Raw genomic sequence first — 18,845 nt, forward strand, 5'->3', positions numbered from 1 at the left:
TTCCCAAGGCAGTATGAGTTCATAAGGTGGCTACTAGATCATCCCAAATCTGCTCAGATTGTTTATTTACTATCAAAGTGAAAATACCAAATTAAAAATATATCTCATGAGATTTGGGAAAACCTCTGCAGGCCAGACTCCATGTGAGACACACTGCCCTCTGCTAGAGTCCTGCCAAGGAAATCTCAGACTAGCTCCTCCTTTCTGGGTGCATCACCCACCACAGTGAGAGGGCCACCCAAAGGTTGTAGCAGAACACATGCCTGTCTGCTCACCCTCATATGGAACGAGAGCTGCTGCCTTTCCACTGAACTCTGGAGAAAGGGAGCCTCCACTTGTTATTCTGAAGAATTCACTTACTAGCACATGAGAAATAGATACTCAGGAGAGACGTGTTCAAGGCTTCTGTAGAGGTGTGCCTGATTCCATGGCAGTATATCTTCTTATATGATCAGAAATACCAAAAGGTACCTCAACCAGGACACCCTCTTCATGTGGACTTGATTGGTTGCCAGTGAACGTGGCTTATTGGCCATGAACAGGGCAAAGGTTCAGGAGTGTGTTCTGAGGTTAAGAGTGTGGGCATCGTGGACACTGTGACCTTACATAAATTGCTGCTTGATTTCTCTGAGCCTCAGTTTTCTCATCTGTAAGGTAGGTCCCAGTATAGTTGCTACCACTTAGGGTTGTGAAAAGTAAATGATATAAATGAAGTCATGTATGTAATTACCAAAACTCATGCCTGGCGTATATCCTAATTCCTTCATAAAATGAGCTGTGTATGATTTTCAGATACTGCAGTACAGCCCCATTTCACAGGGGTGTTTGGTTCTGAGCCCTTTTTTGAAGACCTGTATTTAAGTCATTAAGCAATGCCATTCAGGGGCAAGAGCAACAGGCAAGCATCTGACTGTGGTCCTGACCAGGCCCTGCCACTCACTTACCATGATGCTCAGTACTCACTTAACTGAGCTGAGTCTCACTTTTCTCCTCTGTATAATATTGGTCTTATTGCCTACTTTGCCTGGCCTGAAGAGCTGCTTATAAATAAAGTCATGGCTGGGAAGATCAGTTAGTGCTCTTTTGGTACACATGCTTGCCAAAAGAGCTCTTGTGATTCTGATAAGGGAGAAAGACAAGATCTGGGAGCCTTCTACATCTTGAGTTCTTTTAGGTTTTACCTATAAAGGAAATAAAGGAGGAAAATATTTTTAAATAGTAAACTGCTGTGCATATACAATTATTGTCATTATTATATACTCATAATTAAATGAGGTATTGAGGGAAAGAAGTAAATAGAATAATTTCAGTTTCAATATTTTGAGATTCTACTTTGTGCCAGACCCTGTGCTAGTGTTTTTCATACATGATGCAATTTGGTCCATACACCAGTACTGTGAGGTCGGTATCATCACTCTCAGTTACACTGGAGGAAAATGAGGCATAGAGAGATTGAATAACTTGCTAAATATCACAGAGCTGGTAAGTGGTAGAGCCTGCTTTGGGAATGAGGTCTGTCTGACTCAAGTCATAGTTTTCATCACTATGCTGCATAACACAGCCTCCAGTTGGTGAGCCAAGGCAAGGGAAACACCAACACAAGTGACAGAGTCCGAGAACAGTTGTAAAGGCTAAACCTTCTGGTATTAAGTATAACAACAAACTACTCTGTCACCTGGATTATTGCTGTAACCTCCTAACTGGTCTCCCTGTGCTCACCCCACCTCCATTCCAACTACTCTCAGTAGAGCAACCAAAGAGAGCCTGCTAAGAAGTCATTTCAGATCATGTCAGGGCGCTGCTCAAACCTTTCACATGTAGGAAAAGTCAAAGCCTTATCGGGATCTGCCAGCCGTGGCTCCTCCACTCCAACCCTCTGGCCCCGGCTACCTCACTGACCTCAGCTCTCAACTCCTTCCATTCCGCCCCTCACTCCTTCTGCCTTGGTGCCCAGCATCCTTGCTTTTCTTCAGACGTTCCAGACAGGATCTAGCCTGAAGCCCTTTGCAGTTGCTGTTCCCACTACCTAGAATGTTCTTCTCCCAGATATGCACATGCCTCCATTCTTCATTATATCTCACAGGATCCAGACAGAAGACAGAAACCACACCAGCCGTTTAAACAATATTTTAATAGTGTATATGGAGGTAGCAACTGCAGAAAGCAACTGCTCCCTCTAGGGCTGAGGGAACAAAGGGAATAACCAAAAAAATGTAGAGACTTAGAGGGATCCCACAGAGCAGAAACTTGACCTCTGAGGATGAGGCACTGTCTCTGAGGGGCTGCCGTGAAGCTGGTTATGCAAGAGTTGGAAAGACTGTAAACAAGACTTTCCGCTGCTACTGCAAGGCAACTGCAAGGCATCGCCGCTGCTGGGCGGACGAAGCGTGGCTGGGGTGATGCCCACGAGAAGCAGGAGCAGGTAGCAAGCTCACAGGAGAAGCAAGGCCCTTCTCCTCCTTCCAGGCTTCCAGGCTCTTCCAGTTGGAGGAGCCTGATAGGAGCTAGCCGACAAGCCAACATTTGGTTTGCAGAAGCACAAAGCCAAGCTTAGAAGGGTGGTGTTGAGGCTGAGAGATTAGGACTCAATAGCTGGAATGCTGACCTCCCTAGAGCCTATACTCACATATCTCACAGGGACCCGCCCTGGCTGCCCTCATGAAGACTGTGTGATCCGACCCTTTCTATAACCCTTCCCACTGCATTCTTCTCCTCAACACTCACCTAGCAGGTGCTTGTGGTTCTTCAGGCCATATCCCCTCTGCTCACCTCTGTCTTAGCAGCACCGCAGTGACAGTTCTGTGAGAGCAGATTCATGCCCTTCACTTTGTGTTCCTCAGCTAACACCAGCTTCTATCCAGCTAGGAGGACTTTTTATTCTAGATCAGGGCACTATGGACATTTGTGGCCAGATAATTCTTTGTTGTGGGAGTCTGTGCTGTGTATTGAACAATGTTTAGCAGCATCCTTAGTCTCTACCCACTAGATGCCAGTAGCATTGCCCCTGCCATGACAACCAAAAGTGCCTCCAAATTGTTCCGGTTAAGACTCACTGTTTTAAATTTACACCTACTCCATGGCTTGTGTGCGAACCAGTTAAGCATGTGGGTGTTGGCATCAGATAGACCAGGTTTGATTGGCTGTATCTTCACATATTACCTGTATTCCTTTGGGCAAGTCACTGAAGCTATGTGTCATTTTGCTTAAATGAAAAATAAACATAATAACCATCTCATGGGGCTGTCGTGCAGATTACATAAGGTAATGCGTGGAGAGAGTTTAGTACCTGGTACCTTGTATATGCCAACAAGCCAACATGAGTGAGCAATAAATTATTATAATTCAAAGGAAAGCATCAATATAATTCTTGAGAAACCACCCACAAGTTGGTTGTCAACATATGATGCCAAGTAAGTGGTATGTGTTTTTTTATTTGTTTTACTGAATGGGCTTTACACTGGCCTTGGGAATGAGAGGTAATAACGCTCCTAAACTGTACAATGTCATAAGAATAACTGCCAGATGCTGGAAACTGGGTTACTGATGACAGGACCCACTTGCAATTGAGATTGATTTAAATGCAGTTAACATATTGAGTGTAACCGTGTGATACTGCAGAAAAATAATAAACACTTGTCAAGTAGTAAATTTCACTCTGATGCTTAGAGTCAACTTGCTGTTGGATTCATCTAATCGGTTTACTATCCCAGATGTCACCAAAAGGAATCCAACTAACAAATAGAGCTACATTGTCTTTCAGGCTCTGAGTGGTTTACTAATCTCAGTCAGAACTTGGGTATTGCTGAACCCAGAGCCATCCCTTGGGAACTTAGCATATTTAGATACTGCTTGAAGTGGTACATAGGGTCCATTTTGATGAGTAACACGAGAGCCCCAGGCTTTGTTGTGGGGAAATAAATCTGGGTACCAATCCCATCTCTGCCTCTCACCCTCCATGTACCCCTTTCCTCCAGGACTTCAGTTCCCCCCCTTAATATAAACAGTTCAGATGCTGTTATTTGGGCTTCCCTCTTGATGAAGTACCAGCCCCCGCCTGGCCCCACCTCACCATGCTCTCGGAAGTGTGCAGCAGAAAGGAAGTCAAGAGTGGTGGGAGTGCTGTCTTCGGTGGATTTGAAGGATGCCTGTCAAATTCTCAAGCTTTCTTTCCATCCTTCCTAGGTACACAGTTCTGCACAGTGGACATCACCAGGAACTCGAGAAACTGCCCATACACAATGACCCAGAATCCCTGGAATCATGCTTCTGATTGAGGACGTGGCTCACAACTAAGCCATTCATTCCCATTCATGTCTGCATGAACAGGATACCCTGGCATCTCTCCTGACCCTCATCACCACCAGTGAGGCATGGGGCAGTGGGACCAAGGGCCCAGGAAAGGTACATGGATGACAGGGTTGGACAGGATCCAAGGCCAGAGCATGGAGGATCTCAGAGTTGAGAAGGGACTTCAGGCACCGTCAGATGCAGGCTCCCAGCCAGCACAGAAGCAGCATCCTCCATAGCGTCCCTGCAAGTTGGTCAGTCTTTGCTTGTACACCTCCAGGGATAGGAGCTCACTACCTCCTAATGCAGTTCCTTCTATTGTGGTGAAGCTTTAGTTATAAGGAAGGTCTCTCCTTTGTGGGAACACAGATTTGTCTCTGCTCTAGTTGCATCTGGGAACAAGCAGTTGGCCCCTTCTTCCACTGAGAGCCCTTAAATATTGGAAGACAGTGATCTGCCGCCTACCCACCCTTTTAAGTCTTTTCTTTGAACTCAACAGCTCCAATTTCCTCTCCATTCTGGCCATCTTCCTCTGGACTTGCATTGGTGGGTGAATTAATCAAGGCTCTTATAATGAAATTAGGTTGATAGTGCCAAGATGTCTGTCCAGAAGCACTGAATTATGACAAGTGAAGCATCAGTGTTTTTTGGTTCATAGACCTGAATATTTTTCTTTTTTTCTTGGGGATAGACTTTGGAAACTCTGCTTAGGTTTTGGTTTGGATCCATTACCAGAAGGCATCTTTACAGCTGGTCTGGTGTGTGTGTCTGTGTGTGTGTGTGTGTGTGTGTGTGTGTGTTTAAAGATGACATTTTCTCATTGGCCTACTGGCTGTGAGGTCATTTGAAGTAAATCTTGATTCACTCCCCTTCCATGACAATGGGGAAAGGACCTACACCTTTACCAAGAATGTCGATTGAGAATTGTCCTACAATTCATATTTTGGGAGGGAAACTCAGTTGCTCCTATAAGACACCTTTTAGGGGCTTACTTTCTTGGGAAACTTCACTGGCCTCCTGCCTGTGAAGTTCCTGGGCTACCATTTTTCTACACCTTTTCCAGTATCTCATTTCCTCCAATCTCCTAAGGAGATGCTTCCCTGATGTCAAAGCTACCAACAAATGACTTTATGTTGGGGTGAATGATCCCCTCAGGTTGAGACTCAGGTTTTTCAGTTGCCTTTCTTTTGGCTGCTGATAAAAACCCTACTGAAAGGGTTAATTGCTGATCCTTATAGGGAAGCCTAGGGAACAGGCAACATGGGGGATGGTTGGGAGCATACGTAACATGAACTACAAGATAAAGATGTGCCGTAACTTTCTAACCTCACCAGTTCTCCTTGCCCTTCTACTTGGGCTGTTGGCCCCTCCTTCCTTCCCAAGTGATCTCAGAAGCCGCAGTTGCCTCCTTCTCACCCATTTCATCCATGAGGGAAGAACTCATTAGCCCTCCCTCTTCTCTCTGTCCCCAGAAATGGTGAGAAGGATGGTCAGACTCCACATAGGATTAGAGTGACCAACACCCTGGTTTTAGCACCAAAAGTCCCACATTCTAGGAAACTTCTCAATCTCAGACAAACTAGGCTGGTTGGTCACCCCCTAGATGGAACCCTCCCTGTGCTGAGGGTTAATAAGACTCCTCTCAGAGTTGCATTTCCTTTTTTTTCCCACTTTTTCATGGAAAAGGCAGAGATGAGTGAATTTGGGGGTCCAGAGTTTTCCACATGCTGTCTGAATGTGGTCTCTCTTCTCATCAAAGCACAAAGAACTTAGGGAAAGACTAAGACAGTCATAGAGCCAGCTCACAGTGAGGAGGAAAATGTTTAGTGCACTGAGGCAGCTGGTAAACTTTAGTACAGTGAGGAGGAAAATGTTTAGTGCATTGAGGCAGCTGGTAAACTTTAATACCTCCAAAGTCAATAATTTCTACTATTTAATACATACATGCATACACACATACATGAATACAGTAGGATTTCTTCCCTATGAAATGTTTTTCTTCCCAGGATCTTAGCAAGCATATCTGCTTATGCAAAATATTATTTCTCAGTGGCAGTCTCCCATATTAAATGGCAACTTGAACTCAACAGGGATCTATAGATTACAACATAGGTGGGAAAATGAGACCTTACCATGTCACGGGTCCATATCTTCTGGACTCTTTGGTCATGCTTGTGTGGGCCAGCCTATGAATGGTGTCTGTAGAGGTCACACGCACCCTGGGTCAGGGAAAGGACAGCAATTGCAGGAATAGGAGCCCTTGCCGTTGTCAAGAAGAAGGACCCCTTTGCAGAGAGGGCCTCACAAGTAAATTTTGCTGTCTCTTTGGAGCAGAGCTGGGATGATGAGGGTGATGCACCAAATGCTCGCATTGGAGCTTCACAGGACAGAAGCAGGCTTGCTCTCTCTGGACAGCTACTAGCCTGGCATTACTTAAATCTCTGGCTCCCGGGAATCTAGGTAATATGGCATGTGTGTGGAAGCCTCGGAAGGAGGAGACTTGGAGCTTGTCAAGGAAGGAAGTACTTTGCTGTCTTCCCTGAGGCCATCCTCTTTCAGAAAGCCTGCAGTGTCATGAAGGGATGCTCCCAGAGAGAAGGGCCCATGGCCCCAGCCACATCTGCCAGATTGGCCTTGACAGTCACTGGGGTGATGGATGCTGCAATTAGACTGCCCCATGCCCGGGATAAAGGGGGGTTCACCAGTGCTGCTTTGCACCTTGACTCTCCAGCCTACAGGGCTGTCCAGGTAGAAGCCCTGAAACTCCCCATCCAGCTCATGATCAGCAGCTAGGAAGCAAAAGGGATAAAAACCAACTTCAACTAACACTCAAGTATGTGTTTGCAGAAATACTCGTTCTTTCTGAGACTTCACCTTTTCATCTCACCAACATTTCCACTTCATGCTGCTAACTTGCTCTGTCCTGAAGCAAATTTCTGTCTAGCTGGAGGATGGGGGTGTGGGCATGGGGGTGGATGAGGGAGGGAAATGGGGTGGGTTGCTGGGGAGTGGCTATAATTAAATTGACTTTGTTATTGTCTTCAAGTAAGAACAAAAGTAATGTCTTCTTGGTGCTGTGCTGTCTACCCGTTTTTCTCTTTGGTGTTATATCTCTCTTTGGTGAGAGATCAATATTGCTTTTCTCTTTTTCTGTATTACTCTGCTTTACTCTAGTCAAAGTCCTTTACTGTAATAGCTGCTCTAGAGGGGGGAAAAAAAAAGACTAATGCACTTACCTCTTCTAGTCATAACTTGCAATCTCTTTTCCATCTAGCCTAGAAAACTGAGGCCAAATATTTGGTTTGAATTTAAACAAATCAGAGATGGATTTGAAGGCTTGAGTTTGGGACACCGTGTCACTTTGGGCCCTAACCAGCACTTGCTTCACTTATGTCATCTACAAAATGGAGAAAATCTCTGAGCTGGTAGGATTGTTGAGTGTTCCAACATGTGTCACCCAAGGATTTTTGCCAAATGTGTGTCCTGCCTGTACTGTTATTTACTTAATATTTTTATTTAAGTCAATTCAAGTTTTCACTTACATAAATTTATTTTAGAAAGAAACATTGTATCAGTACCCCAAATAGAAATTCAGAATTGCCATTAATAGAAAGCAGCCATAGAGAGGAATAAATGAAAACAAAGCAAGATTATTAAATTCTAACAGGAAGCCAATGCACAGAGCCTCCTCTCTGCTTCCGAGTTTGAAAGGGACACAGTGAGTGTCAGAGAGCTGTTAGGGCACCCGCCTCCCACGAGGGGTTCTTTAAGCCGAGAAGAGGTGAAAGGGAGTTTACCAAAGAGAACTCCCAAACTTTATGAGCTAATGTGATTTCATGACAAGCTGCATTCCACATATTGTGGCAGCATAGAGAGAAAGGAAGTGAAACTGCTTATATTTTGAACTATACTCGGTTCAGATTAGGCTTCTCCTTTCCTTTTCCTTCCTTTTTCAGCTCACCCCGGAACATGTCTTAGGTAATAAGAAAATAATAATAATAATGTAATAATGTAGCAATAATAAGAGAAGTAACATTTAATGAGCTCCTTTCTGCCGGGTACTATGTTAAGTGCTTTATTTACATGGATCATCTCATTTAATCCTCATAAAACCCTTACGAGATAAGTGCCAGAATTTACCCCGCTTTCCAGATGAGCACGCCTCCACCGAGAGATCTGGTGACTAGTCCAAGGTAATAGACCTGGGAAGTGTGGTTTGGAATGGGAACAATGGCAGTCTGACTCTAAAGCCCACGGTCCTAGACGCATGCAACACGGTTCCTTATTTGGACTGACTTACGCCACATCCACGTGGCGGACCCTGTTCCAGGAGGGAGCAGTGAACAAGCCAAGCCTGGCCCCTTTCCTCATGCTGCCTAAGAACTTCCCTTCCATGTCATCCTGGGACCTGGAAAGGAACTTGGGACATGCCTACTCCAGAGTGAAACTCTGCCACACACCCTCTGTATCTTCTTCTGCTCCCTTTCACTCTCTGAGCCTCAATTTCCATCTTTAAACATTGCAGGGATTCAGGTAGATGATTGATCAGGAGGAAAGGCCCTTCCACACTGATCTTTCATAGTCTTCCCAGTATTCAGCAGCCTGGAGTCACTGAGTAACCAGCAAAGAACCCTGGGAATCAGGTGTGTGAGCCAAAGAGAGGATTAGTCTTTTATGTTTCAGACCATCGCTGGGGCTGCCCACAGCAGGAGGGACCCCAGTGGAAGGCAGTTTGACTTCCTCACATTTCTAGTTGGAACTTGGAACACTACATGGACATGTTCCCATACGTCCCATCAGCTCAGCACTGCAGGCTTCTCAGCACTTTACAGCTTCTGTGCGCTTTCACAGCAAGATCTCTGAGCCTCTCCCAGCAGCTTGCGGGGAGGGATTACTGACTTCATTTTATAGAAAAGGAAACAGACTTTGTCAGGGAACATGATTTGCTCAAGGACACAGAGCTTATACGGGGCAGAAATCAGGGCTGAAAACACTTCGGGTCACTCCATCCTCACGCAGTGATTTCTTCCTCCTCTTCTAAATATTTTATTTCTAAATATGCAAATTATATATTTTTAGACTATATACATGACAGGTTATACAAATAATGTATTTATGTACTCCACCCCATTATAAAGAGTTCTAGTAATAAAGATACCACAAAATACCCCTTGACACCAACTCAGTTCCACTCCCCTCCCAAGAATTGCCCTCATCACCTGGCTTATATAATTCAAGAACGTGTTCTGTGTTTTTATATATGTCAAAATGTACATATAAAAATACATGGTTTTGGTTTGTTCTTGTATATAAATGAGATGATGCAGTATATAACAACTGCAACTTGCCTTTGCAAAGGTATACCTTCAACATCATGTCACATCAATACGTGATTTTTATTCATTCTCTTTAGTGGCTGTGTATTTCATACGGTAGACGTTGTATAGTCTGCAGTGTTGTTTCTCTTATGTTTTTACTGCGTCCCGTGTCTGAGTGGGGCATTTGAGGCCTGCATCAGAAAATCAGCAGCCTCCATATTTTGGGACTGTACTAACCATGCGAAGGTCAGCTGGAGTTGTTTCAAGTTGAAGCGGCAGCAGGAACTCTGACTGGGCAGCTTCCCAGGGGGGAAGGCCCGCCCTCCGATGGGCCTCACATGGTCTCTTCCCTCCCTTTGAGGAACTAAGCCACTTTGCTCAATTGCTCAGGCTTTAGAGTCAGACAGCTTCCACTACGTTTTAGAATTGTGTTTGTAAGCAAGATATTTAACCTATTACACCCTAGTTTCCCCAACAGTGAAGTGGGGGACATAATGATCATACATATTTTAAAGTGTTGGTATGAGGATGTATATGGAAAGCACTTGGTAAATGATTTTAAAAATGCTTTCACAGTATCGTTACTTCCTCACCAGTTCTATCTCTGTTTCCTACCATCCTGGGATCTGGTCTAAGGAACGGAAGGTTATAGGAAGATTAGTTAAAAAAAAGAAGATAACCCTTTCATAATAAAGGGAATTATGGTGGAAGCAATACTACCTCCACTTGCATCTCGTCGTTCAGTTTACTGAAGGCTCTCATTGGACCTTCACAGCTGCCCTGTGGGGTGGGTGTGTTAGTCTGGGCCATTTTACAGATGAGGAAACTGAGGCTCCAGAGTAGGGCTTATGACCATCCATGTCATCCAGCAGTCGTCTGAGGGAGTCAGAATGTGAGCCCAGATTTTCTGATTCCAAATATGAAGTTCCTGGAAGAATTGTGGCGCCAGTTATTATTTAGAGAGGTTGTTAGGACTCACACACCTGGCAGCATTGTAAGAGAGACACGATTCTCTAAATTTGACATTAATTCAGTAATCCATCCATGAAACATTTCTTAAGGTCTTTAAAAAATGTGCCAGACACTACAACTCAGTTCCCTATGGCAAGTAGGTGTGGGCAAATGACAACCTAGGGGCCAAATCCTCCAATCTGTAAACTAAGAATGGTTTTTACTTTTTTAAGTGGTTGGAAAACAAAAGATATTTTGTGACGTGAAAATTATGTGAAACTCAAATTTGTTTCCAAAAATAGTTTTATTGTAACACAGCCATGCCCATTCCTTGATGTTTCCTTTGTGACTGCTTTCATACTACAACAGCAGAGCTGAGTGGTTGCCATAGTTGAGCCTGAAATATTTACTATCTGGCTCTGCACAGAAAAAGTGTGCCGACAGCTGCTGTAGAGCAATCACTGTCCAGCCATTCATTCCATAGACATTTACCAAATGCATCTATCAAGTTTCGTTTTTTTAGTTGTTGCAGTCTAGGCATCTTTAGAATGATTTTAGAGTGGATCAGGTTGAGACAGTGAGATAGACAAACCAACAAAAATTAGAGAGCAGTGGCCTCTAGTGGCCTTAAATCTAAACATTATTTAGATGATTTGGTTATGGTTACCGTGAAAAAAACAGGTTTAGATGGAGTCTTAGCTGAGAGTTGGGGGTCTATATTACTTTGAAATATCTAGAATGTCCCGTAATTTGTTTCCCACCTTTTAGTGATCAGAGTTTTAACCTGGAGAGTGGAACACACTCTTTTAATTAGAAGAGAGGTGAGCTGAGTTAAAAACAAGGTAATGAGATGACTGAATGCAGCACCAAACATTCTTCCTAATGTAAATAGGTGAATTTAAAGTCTTGGAAAACAGAGAACTTTGAGGAAAGAAACTGATTATCATTCATACTGTGAGTGTTTGTTTGTTAGGAAATACTTGCTGGCTCCTTGCATTTCTATGAATATTAATGATGAAGGTAGAGGCAGCCTGGTGGGAATTAGGCATTGAATTCTTATCCCCCCTGGCCTCTACCAGCCCCTGACTGTGGGTTAGCCATTTTCCCTCTGGGTTTCAATTAATCCCCTGTAAATGAAGGGGTTGGACCCTTACACCTCATACAGACCATAATTACATATTCTATTTGGGAAGAGTTTCTAAAGTATTTCCACAGAACTTCAGTTTGTGCAATTTGTTGAGTTCACTCAGCTAGCAAGTGACAAAGCCAGCCCTCAAACACAGGTGTTGCTCTGAAGCTTTTTTTGCTTTAACCCCTGACACTATGATACTGCATATTATCACTGCCATATATCAGGTGAATTTCTCTCCTTGAGAAAGGAGAAAGGCCATCTCCTAAAGACCAGATATTTGGGGAAATTCTGCTGTTCCCAGTGTTCTGTCATAAAGAGTTCTGTGAGTTAAACATCATCTTGCAGCCACAGAACTTTAAAAAAAGAGATCAGAGATTAGATTACACTGAAATCTTACTTAGACACAACTACACATTCCTTTTCTGTGTAGTATTTGCTACTCTTCTTTAAAATGAGGGATTCCGTTCCAAGGCAAGAAAAAAGTTTTTAATAAATTTTTATTTTTATATTCAAGATAAAGCATATACACAATATGGAAATAAATAACTAGAAATGCTTTGGAAACTTTTCCATTTCCCCCTCAAACTCAGTTTTTTTTTTAAACCCATGAGTCTTTTTTTTTACTTCATTTTAAGAAATATGGCAACTACGATACCAAGAGGAAAAAGAACCACAATTTTGTACAGAAACAAACATACAGCCACCTCTGACCATAGGGTTTAGTTGGAGTTTTAATAGTAACACAAAAAGAGCACAAGAGACAAAAAGACGCTTCAACAGGTTTACTCAAACAGCTCTGCTCGAGAAGAAAAAGGCACAGATTTAAGGGCGTGACAGTGATGATTAAGAATATAGTAAACAGGGGCTCAGCCAGAAAGTGACACTTTATGAACTAAGTCTGGAAAAATGAACAAAATGAACTCTTTCCAATTCTCTGCCTTCATTAAAATGAATTTTTAAATTAAATTGTATAAACATATGATATAAAGTTGGTACTTAGGAAGTATCTTTGTGTATTTCCTCTATGTACAAATCTTTGTATACAACTTCAATGTTCCTTATACATTTCCTATATACCAAAATGCGCCGGAGCCTCCCAACTGCATGCCCCAAGGTCTGTGAAGCTCTCTGGCAGCTGGATGGCCCCAGCAGCTTACTGCCAGAATAGCTGGAAAGAGGAGGGACCAGTTAAATGTAGTCATCTTCAACAGGCTCTCCATTGACGTCACAATAGTGGATAAAAATTGCCACTACTCGCTGAAACACGCCCTTCTTCATCTGACGCATCTCTGAAATTTCCTCTCCTATTGTTTCCATACAGATGTCTGCAGACAGCTGCCCTTTCCTTCGAGGAGCATAGATGGTGCCTTGGAAATTAGAAAGAAAAGGGGAAACAAGATTATCAGAATCATATGGAAAGCCACTCTGATTTAGCTGGTCCATGAGATATGCCTGTATACTCTGATGCAGTGTAACTGATGTATGTATAGTTCATGGAATGGGTCCCCATCAGTTTGGTTATATACTATGTTTGATGCCAAAAAGAGCACACATGATTAAAGGCCCAAGGTGAAAAATGCACCAGAGAGGTAAGTCATATATATATACATGTAGTTTATGAAATCCAGTTCCTCCTAAAATATTTTTTTTAAACTTCCTACAAATGGATATTCAAGGGTGTTAACACTTAGAAGAACTATATTCCAGAGTTCCTTCAAGTTCCCCCATCAAGTATCCGTACCTAAATCATAAGTTCCCACATGCTACCCAACAACAAGCAGCTCATAAGTAGCAGAATAATTAGTATAACAGGAACAGTTTTGAAACAATATAGTTGACCAAATTCTTCAATAAGGAGTAACAAGATTATAAACATTTAGGTAATAAAAAAATCTAGGTAGGACAATCTGTCTGAAGGAATCCTTTCCACCAACCTTCATATATCCCTAGTAAGTCAACTGGTTATCTATTGTATACATTTAGAGCTGTTTTTTTTTAGCAAGGGGTGAACCAAACAATAACAAAAAGCAAAAACATTTATATGGGAAGTGATAAAAAGCTGTGCCGCTCGTAACTCAGACAAAATACTAAGTATCTAACACCGTAGGATAACCTCAAACTAGAGAATAAAAATCAAGTCAGGACATAATTACTTTCTTCATCATCCTCAAAATCATATCTGGCAAAGCTGTTGGGTTCTGCTGCCCGTAGTGATCTCAACCAAGGGAAGTCAGAAATCATGGAATACGGTGCTCCATCCACAACACCTAAAAGAAGACAGATCAACAGTGCCACTGGGGTGGAAGTAACGATAGGGCCGAACGCTGTTAGTATTTTGAAAGCAGCACCAGAGACATAAATTCCAATTCTAGCTCTGCTACTATTTAGTCATGTGATTTTGGTCATCCTTTGCTTCCATTAAGCCTCAGTTTCCCTCTCTATATATGTGTACATATATATACACACAAAATACAGGGGCTGACACAGGTTCCCTCAAGTCACTGCAACTTTCAAACTGTATAGCAAGTTTCAATTTTCTTTCACTTTTTGTGTTTCAATACTGCTGATTATTTTAGGGATGGTAAAGACTCATATAGGGAGAGCACTATTTATCTGGTCCCTGCTACCTGCAGATATTCAATATTCCCATTATTTTGACAAACTGTTAGGCTCCTACTCCAATCTTCCCTAAGACATGTCTCTCCATCTAATTAGTTAACAGCTATTTAGCTTTCCAACCATTTACAAATAAATGCTCACCTTCTAAAGTATAGATTTCTCTACCCCATGGGTACTTGGGATACTTCTTTAAGTCATCTTCACTTCGTGTGGCTTCAGGGAAGAATTCATACTTAATGAGCTCTCTGGAGGCAACAAGAAAAATTAAATAAAAATTATAAAACTGAAAATAATGTTGGGATGTAGGTTAGAAAGGAACTATCAAAATGTGTCATGCCTAGATTCTAATGAAGGTCTCAAATAAAATATTAAAATAACAAATGCATAAAAAGTCAAATTTTCTGATGATGTAAAACATCACAGTTTTAAAATCTTTAATATGATCTCTCTTCCATGCTGTAAGGCTAAAGGAATGAAACTAAATGTACATGTACGGTCTGTTCTTGTGACTTTTCTCTAAGTTTGAAAATAAAAAGTTACAAATATATATGTATGCATTTTAGTTTTAAGTCCTCATTTCCCTTTTTTTTTCCACATTACATTTCATGTTTCAGTGCCTGAAAAGCCCAGATGAAATCATTTAAAATAAAAAATAATTAGGATTTGTTGCTTCTGGGCATCCTTGCTCTGGGAACTGACTTAGAAGGTCGTCAGGGGCTGCAGATAACTTACTGGTTAATGTTTGCTATCGTGTCCATCCAGCTGCGAATGCGCACCTTGTTCCGGACATTGGGAGGGTTACTGAATTCATGGATAATACAGATGTGATAGGGGTAGGGACCACTAAATAGCTTCTGCTCCAACGTTAGTGTGTCCACCTGTGGAAAACATGAGAGAGAGGATTTTGGACCAAGGAAGGGAATGCCTTAGAAATCTATCTCCTAGGGCTTGAACAATCTTTCCTTGTGACCTCAGTTTTTAAATCTTTGGCTGATTTGAAAATCAAAGAGTCACATTCCACCCTGAACACAGCTTGCCATGCTAGGGATGAGGTTTAGCAAATTCAACTGTTTAGCAAGCTCAGCAATTTACATCTCACTGTTATATAAATGTGAATTAAACCAGAGAATCTGGATTCAGGTAACTGACCCCAGCAATCCACTTCCGAATATATCCTTTACAGGTTTAAATTTTGACTGCACTATAGAGCTGTGAATGTGTAGTACCATATACCCCATTATAACTGGACTACTGTCCATTCCTAAAGACAGAACACACTTCCTTGCCCCCTTGTAACCTTTGTTCACATTGCTTTCTTCTCATGGAATGCCCTCATCCCTATTTTACTTACGAAATCCCACTTTGTCATCCTAATGACATATATGTCTACCCCCTTTGTGGAAAGGCAAACCTCTCAAGAAGGATGATGTCCTGTGTATTTTTCAGCCCCAGCAAATTATAAACACTCAATAAGCAATTTGTGTGTTGAAATGATTCTTTTGAGGCCAGGTTCAAACACTGACTGCAAAGGCTCATATTTCCTTTAAACCTTCTTTTGACATCAAGCACAGAGTCTTACATACGATGTTACTCTTTTTTCCCCTAGTTTTATTGAGAAATAATTGACACACATCACTGTATACCTTTAAGGTATACAGCATGATGTTGTTGGATTTTTTTAACATCTTTATTGGAGTATAATTGCTTTACAATGGTGTGTTAGTTTCTGCTTTATAGCAAAGTGAATCAGTTATACATATACATATGTTCCCATATCTCTTCCCTCTTGCATCTCCCTCCCTCCCACCCTCCCTATCCCACCCCTCTAGGTGGTCACAAAGCACCGAGCTGATCTCCCTGTGCTATGCGGCTGCTTCCCACTAGCTATCTGTTTTACATTTGGTAGTGTATATATGTCCATGCCACTCTCTCACTTTGTCCCAGCTTACCCTTCCCCCTCCCCGTGTCCTCAAGTCCATTCTCTACGTCTGTGTCTTTATTCCTGTCCTGCCCCTAGGTTTTTCAGAATCTTTTTTTTTTTTTCTTAGATTCCATATATATGTGTTAGCATATGGTATTTGTTTTTCTCTTTCTGACTTACTTCACTCTGTATGACAGAGGTCCATCCACCTCACTACAAATAACTCAATTTTGTTTCTTTTTATGGCTGAGTAATATTCCATTGTATATACATGCCATATCTTCAGCATGGTGGTTTGATTTACATATATTGTGAAATGTTTACCACAATAGGTTCAGCTAACAGCCATCATCTCATAGATACTATAAAAAGTTTACTCTAATAATAATGATGATAATGGTAACAGCAACTATCATATGATTGCTTAGTACATGCCAGCAACTGTTCTAGCACTTAACATGTATTAATTTAACCATCACAGTAACGGCAGGTTTTTATTCTTCTAATTTTAGAGATGAAGAAACTAAGACATAGAAGTTAAGTAATCTGCTACAGGTCAGTGAACCAGAACTGGAACCAGGAAGTCTGAAACCAGAGTCTGTGCTCTTCACCACAGGCAACTTTTAATAAGTATAAAACTTGCTGTATAACAACTTCCCTCATCATATAACTTGCTAAAAGCCCACAAAATCTATCAGAGAAGCACTGATGAAGAAGGTTGGCAAGGTAGTCTAGGCTGGTTAAAAAGCTCTGTAGAATCTAAAGAATCATTACTGTGGGTTCAGCAAATGAATAAAAGCCAATTTCAAAAAGGCTGAACACTAAAATAAAAATATCACTGCAATATGTGATCACCAAAAAGAAGCAGAGCTCGTTACCTGCTGCATGGGGCGTAGGTATATGATACGGTTTCTCTCAGGAGGCATCCTTAGTATCTGGTCTAGTACCTGATCCATATTCAGTTTCTTGCATTGTGCATAGTCAAATCGGTTTACAATTGGTGCATTTTCTACTTTTAAATGTTTCAGTACCCTGCACCTGGTAGCTACAAAATGAAAACAATGGTAAGCTCTACAAATAATTTATACAAAATAATAGAGCAACGTATACCCTATTTGGAATCCTCTTTGGAGGACTGGCATACCTTTTATTAGCATAAAATACTGCAGATGTAAACATCTTTGACATAGGTCAAGTACTAGTGCAAAGGACAACTGACAGTCATCAAAATGACTTGAAAATATGATTCTGTCCTATTCAAAAGAAGGCAGTCACCCTCATGCTAGAAGGGAGATACCTTTTCCTATCTAAGATGTTACTGGCAAGAAATTCAAATTCCAGAGAATGAGTTGCCTAAATATAGGAACTGTTTAGGAAATACATATTGAAGAGAATGAATGACAGCAACTACTGAATTATACAATTTTATGGGTAATGGTTCCTGGGATAATTCACATATGTTATCTTACATTCACCCACAGGAAATGAGCAGTGTTGATTTTAATTCTTACCTCAAGTATAAAACCAGAACCTTAAAAAAAAGACCCAGAAATATTTGGATACTTTGGTCTAAAGTTGTACAGTCCAATGTGGTAGCCACTAGCCACCTGTAGCTATTTAAATTTAAATTAACTGAAATGTAATAAAATTAACAATTTAGTTCCTCACACACTAGTCACAGTTCAAACGTTCAACAGTCACAAGTAGCCAGTGGTTACCATATCGAACAGTACAGATATGGAACATTTCCATCATTGCAAAAAGTTCTGTTGAAGGTGCTGGTCTGAAACATGATTAAATATTCTTCCCGTTTAACATACAAAATATTGAGGTTATAGAGAAAAGTAATTGTGATATAACAGACACATTTAACTACAACAGTATACCAACTTCAGAAAAATATCCCCTTCCTTTTTTTTAATCTCACATTTCAATCTGATCCAGTTTTTACCATAGATTTCAACCTGGTCCAACTCAAGAGACAGAATCAGATCAAAGATATTCTATCCATAAGGCCAACATGCCTGATCTTTTTAACATTTCATAAAGACATGTTCTGTAACATCCTTGATCCAAATGTCATCATCTTACTGAGCAATCTAGCCCTGTAATTTTGATGTTTGAACACTGACCAAGTCTTATGCCTTTCAGACTCATTTTCTCCTTGTGACATGGCAGGAGGAAGAGGAAGCAGTGTTGGGGACAGGAAAAGAGGGAAGAGAGGACTAGATGGCGATAAGGGTTCAATGGTTCCCTGCTGTAAAACCAGACTTGGCTAAGGTCAGTTCTCATCTCATTTAGTCATCTCATCCACCGTTAACAGACAACCCATCCATCAGTGGGTGTCTAGGGACTGAGCTTCTTATCTAAGCTCTTCTGTCCCACAATAAGCTGAGCTAAAAAATTTGGTTTAAGGAGAAAAGATTGGGCCTGAGGCCATGTGATCCACCACTAATGTTAGAGAAGATATAGAGAGAATCATCAAAGTCAAGTGCAGAGGTGAAAACCAGTCAGATTCTCAGAGAGCTCAGAATAGAGACAGGAATGAGAAGTCAACCAGCAGAGTCCGAAGGTAGAGTCTCAGACCTCGGAGAGTAGAGTGCTGACACACTGAAAG

At 41.6% G+C, this 18,845-nt stretch overlaps 2 protein-coding genes across 10 annotated transcripts in view; one reads left to right on the plus strand and one right to left on the minus strand.

Annotated features, from left to right (window-relative positions):
* The window catches only part of HTR4 (5-hydroxytryptamine receptor 4), a 310,244-nt gene extending 298,179 nt beyond the window's left edge, over window positions 1–12,065 (plus strand). For both annotated transcript variants that reach the window (XM_082454241.1, XM_082454243.1), the window contains one exon: window positions 4,183–12,065. In XM_082454241.1, coding sequence (XP_082310367.1) covers window positions 4,183–4,270 — 88 coding nt within the window. In that variant the 3' untranslated portion in view covers window positions 4,271–12,065. The remainder of the gene's footprint in view (window positions 1–4,182) is intronic.
* A 102-nt stretch (window positions 12,066–12,167) lies between these two features.
* FBXO38 (F-box protein 38) overlaps window positions 12,168–18,845 on the minus strand; it is a 52,623-nt gene continuing 45,945 nt past the window's right edge. For 7 of the 8 annotated variants that reach the window (XM_082454064.1, XM_082454061.1, XM_082454059.1 and 4 more), the window contains 5 exons: window positions 17,107–17,273; window positions 15,040–15,185; window positions 14,449–14,552; window positions 13,842–13,955; window positions 12,456–13,055 (listed from right to left, as the gene is read on the minus strand). In XM_082454064.1, the coding sequence (XP_082310190.1) occupies window positions 12,877–13,055; window positions 13,842–13,955; window positions 14,449–14,552; window positions 15,040–15,185; window positions 17,107–17,273 (710 nt within the window). In that variant the 3' untranslated portion in view covers window positions 12,456–12,876. Of the gene's footprint in view, window positions 13,056–13,841; window positions 13,956–14,448; window positions 14,553–15,039; window positions 15,186–17,106; window positions 17,274–18,845 lie in introns of all 8 variants that reach the window. The other variant, XM_082454063.1, reaches the window with a different exon arrangement.

The sequence above is a fragment of the Balaenoptera physalus genome (genome assembly GCF_965194825.1).
Source record: "Balaenoptera physalus genome assembly, chromosome: 3".
Taxonomy (NCBI): Eukaryota; Metazoa; Chordata; class Mammalia; order Artiodactyla; family Balaenopteridae; genus Balaenoptera; species Balaenoptera physalus.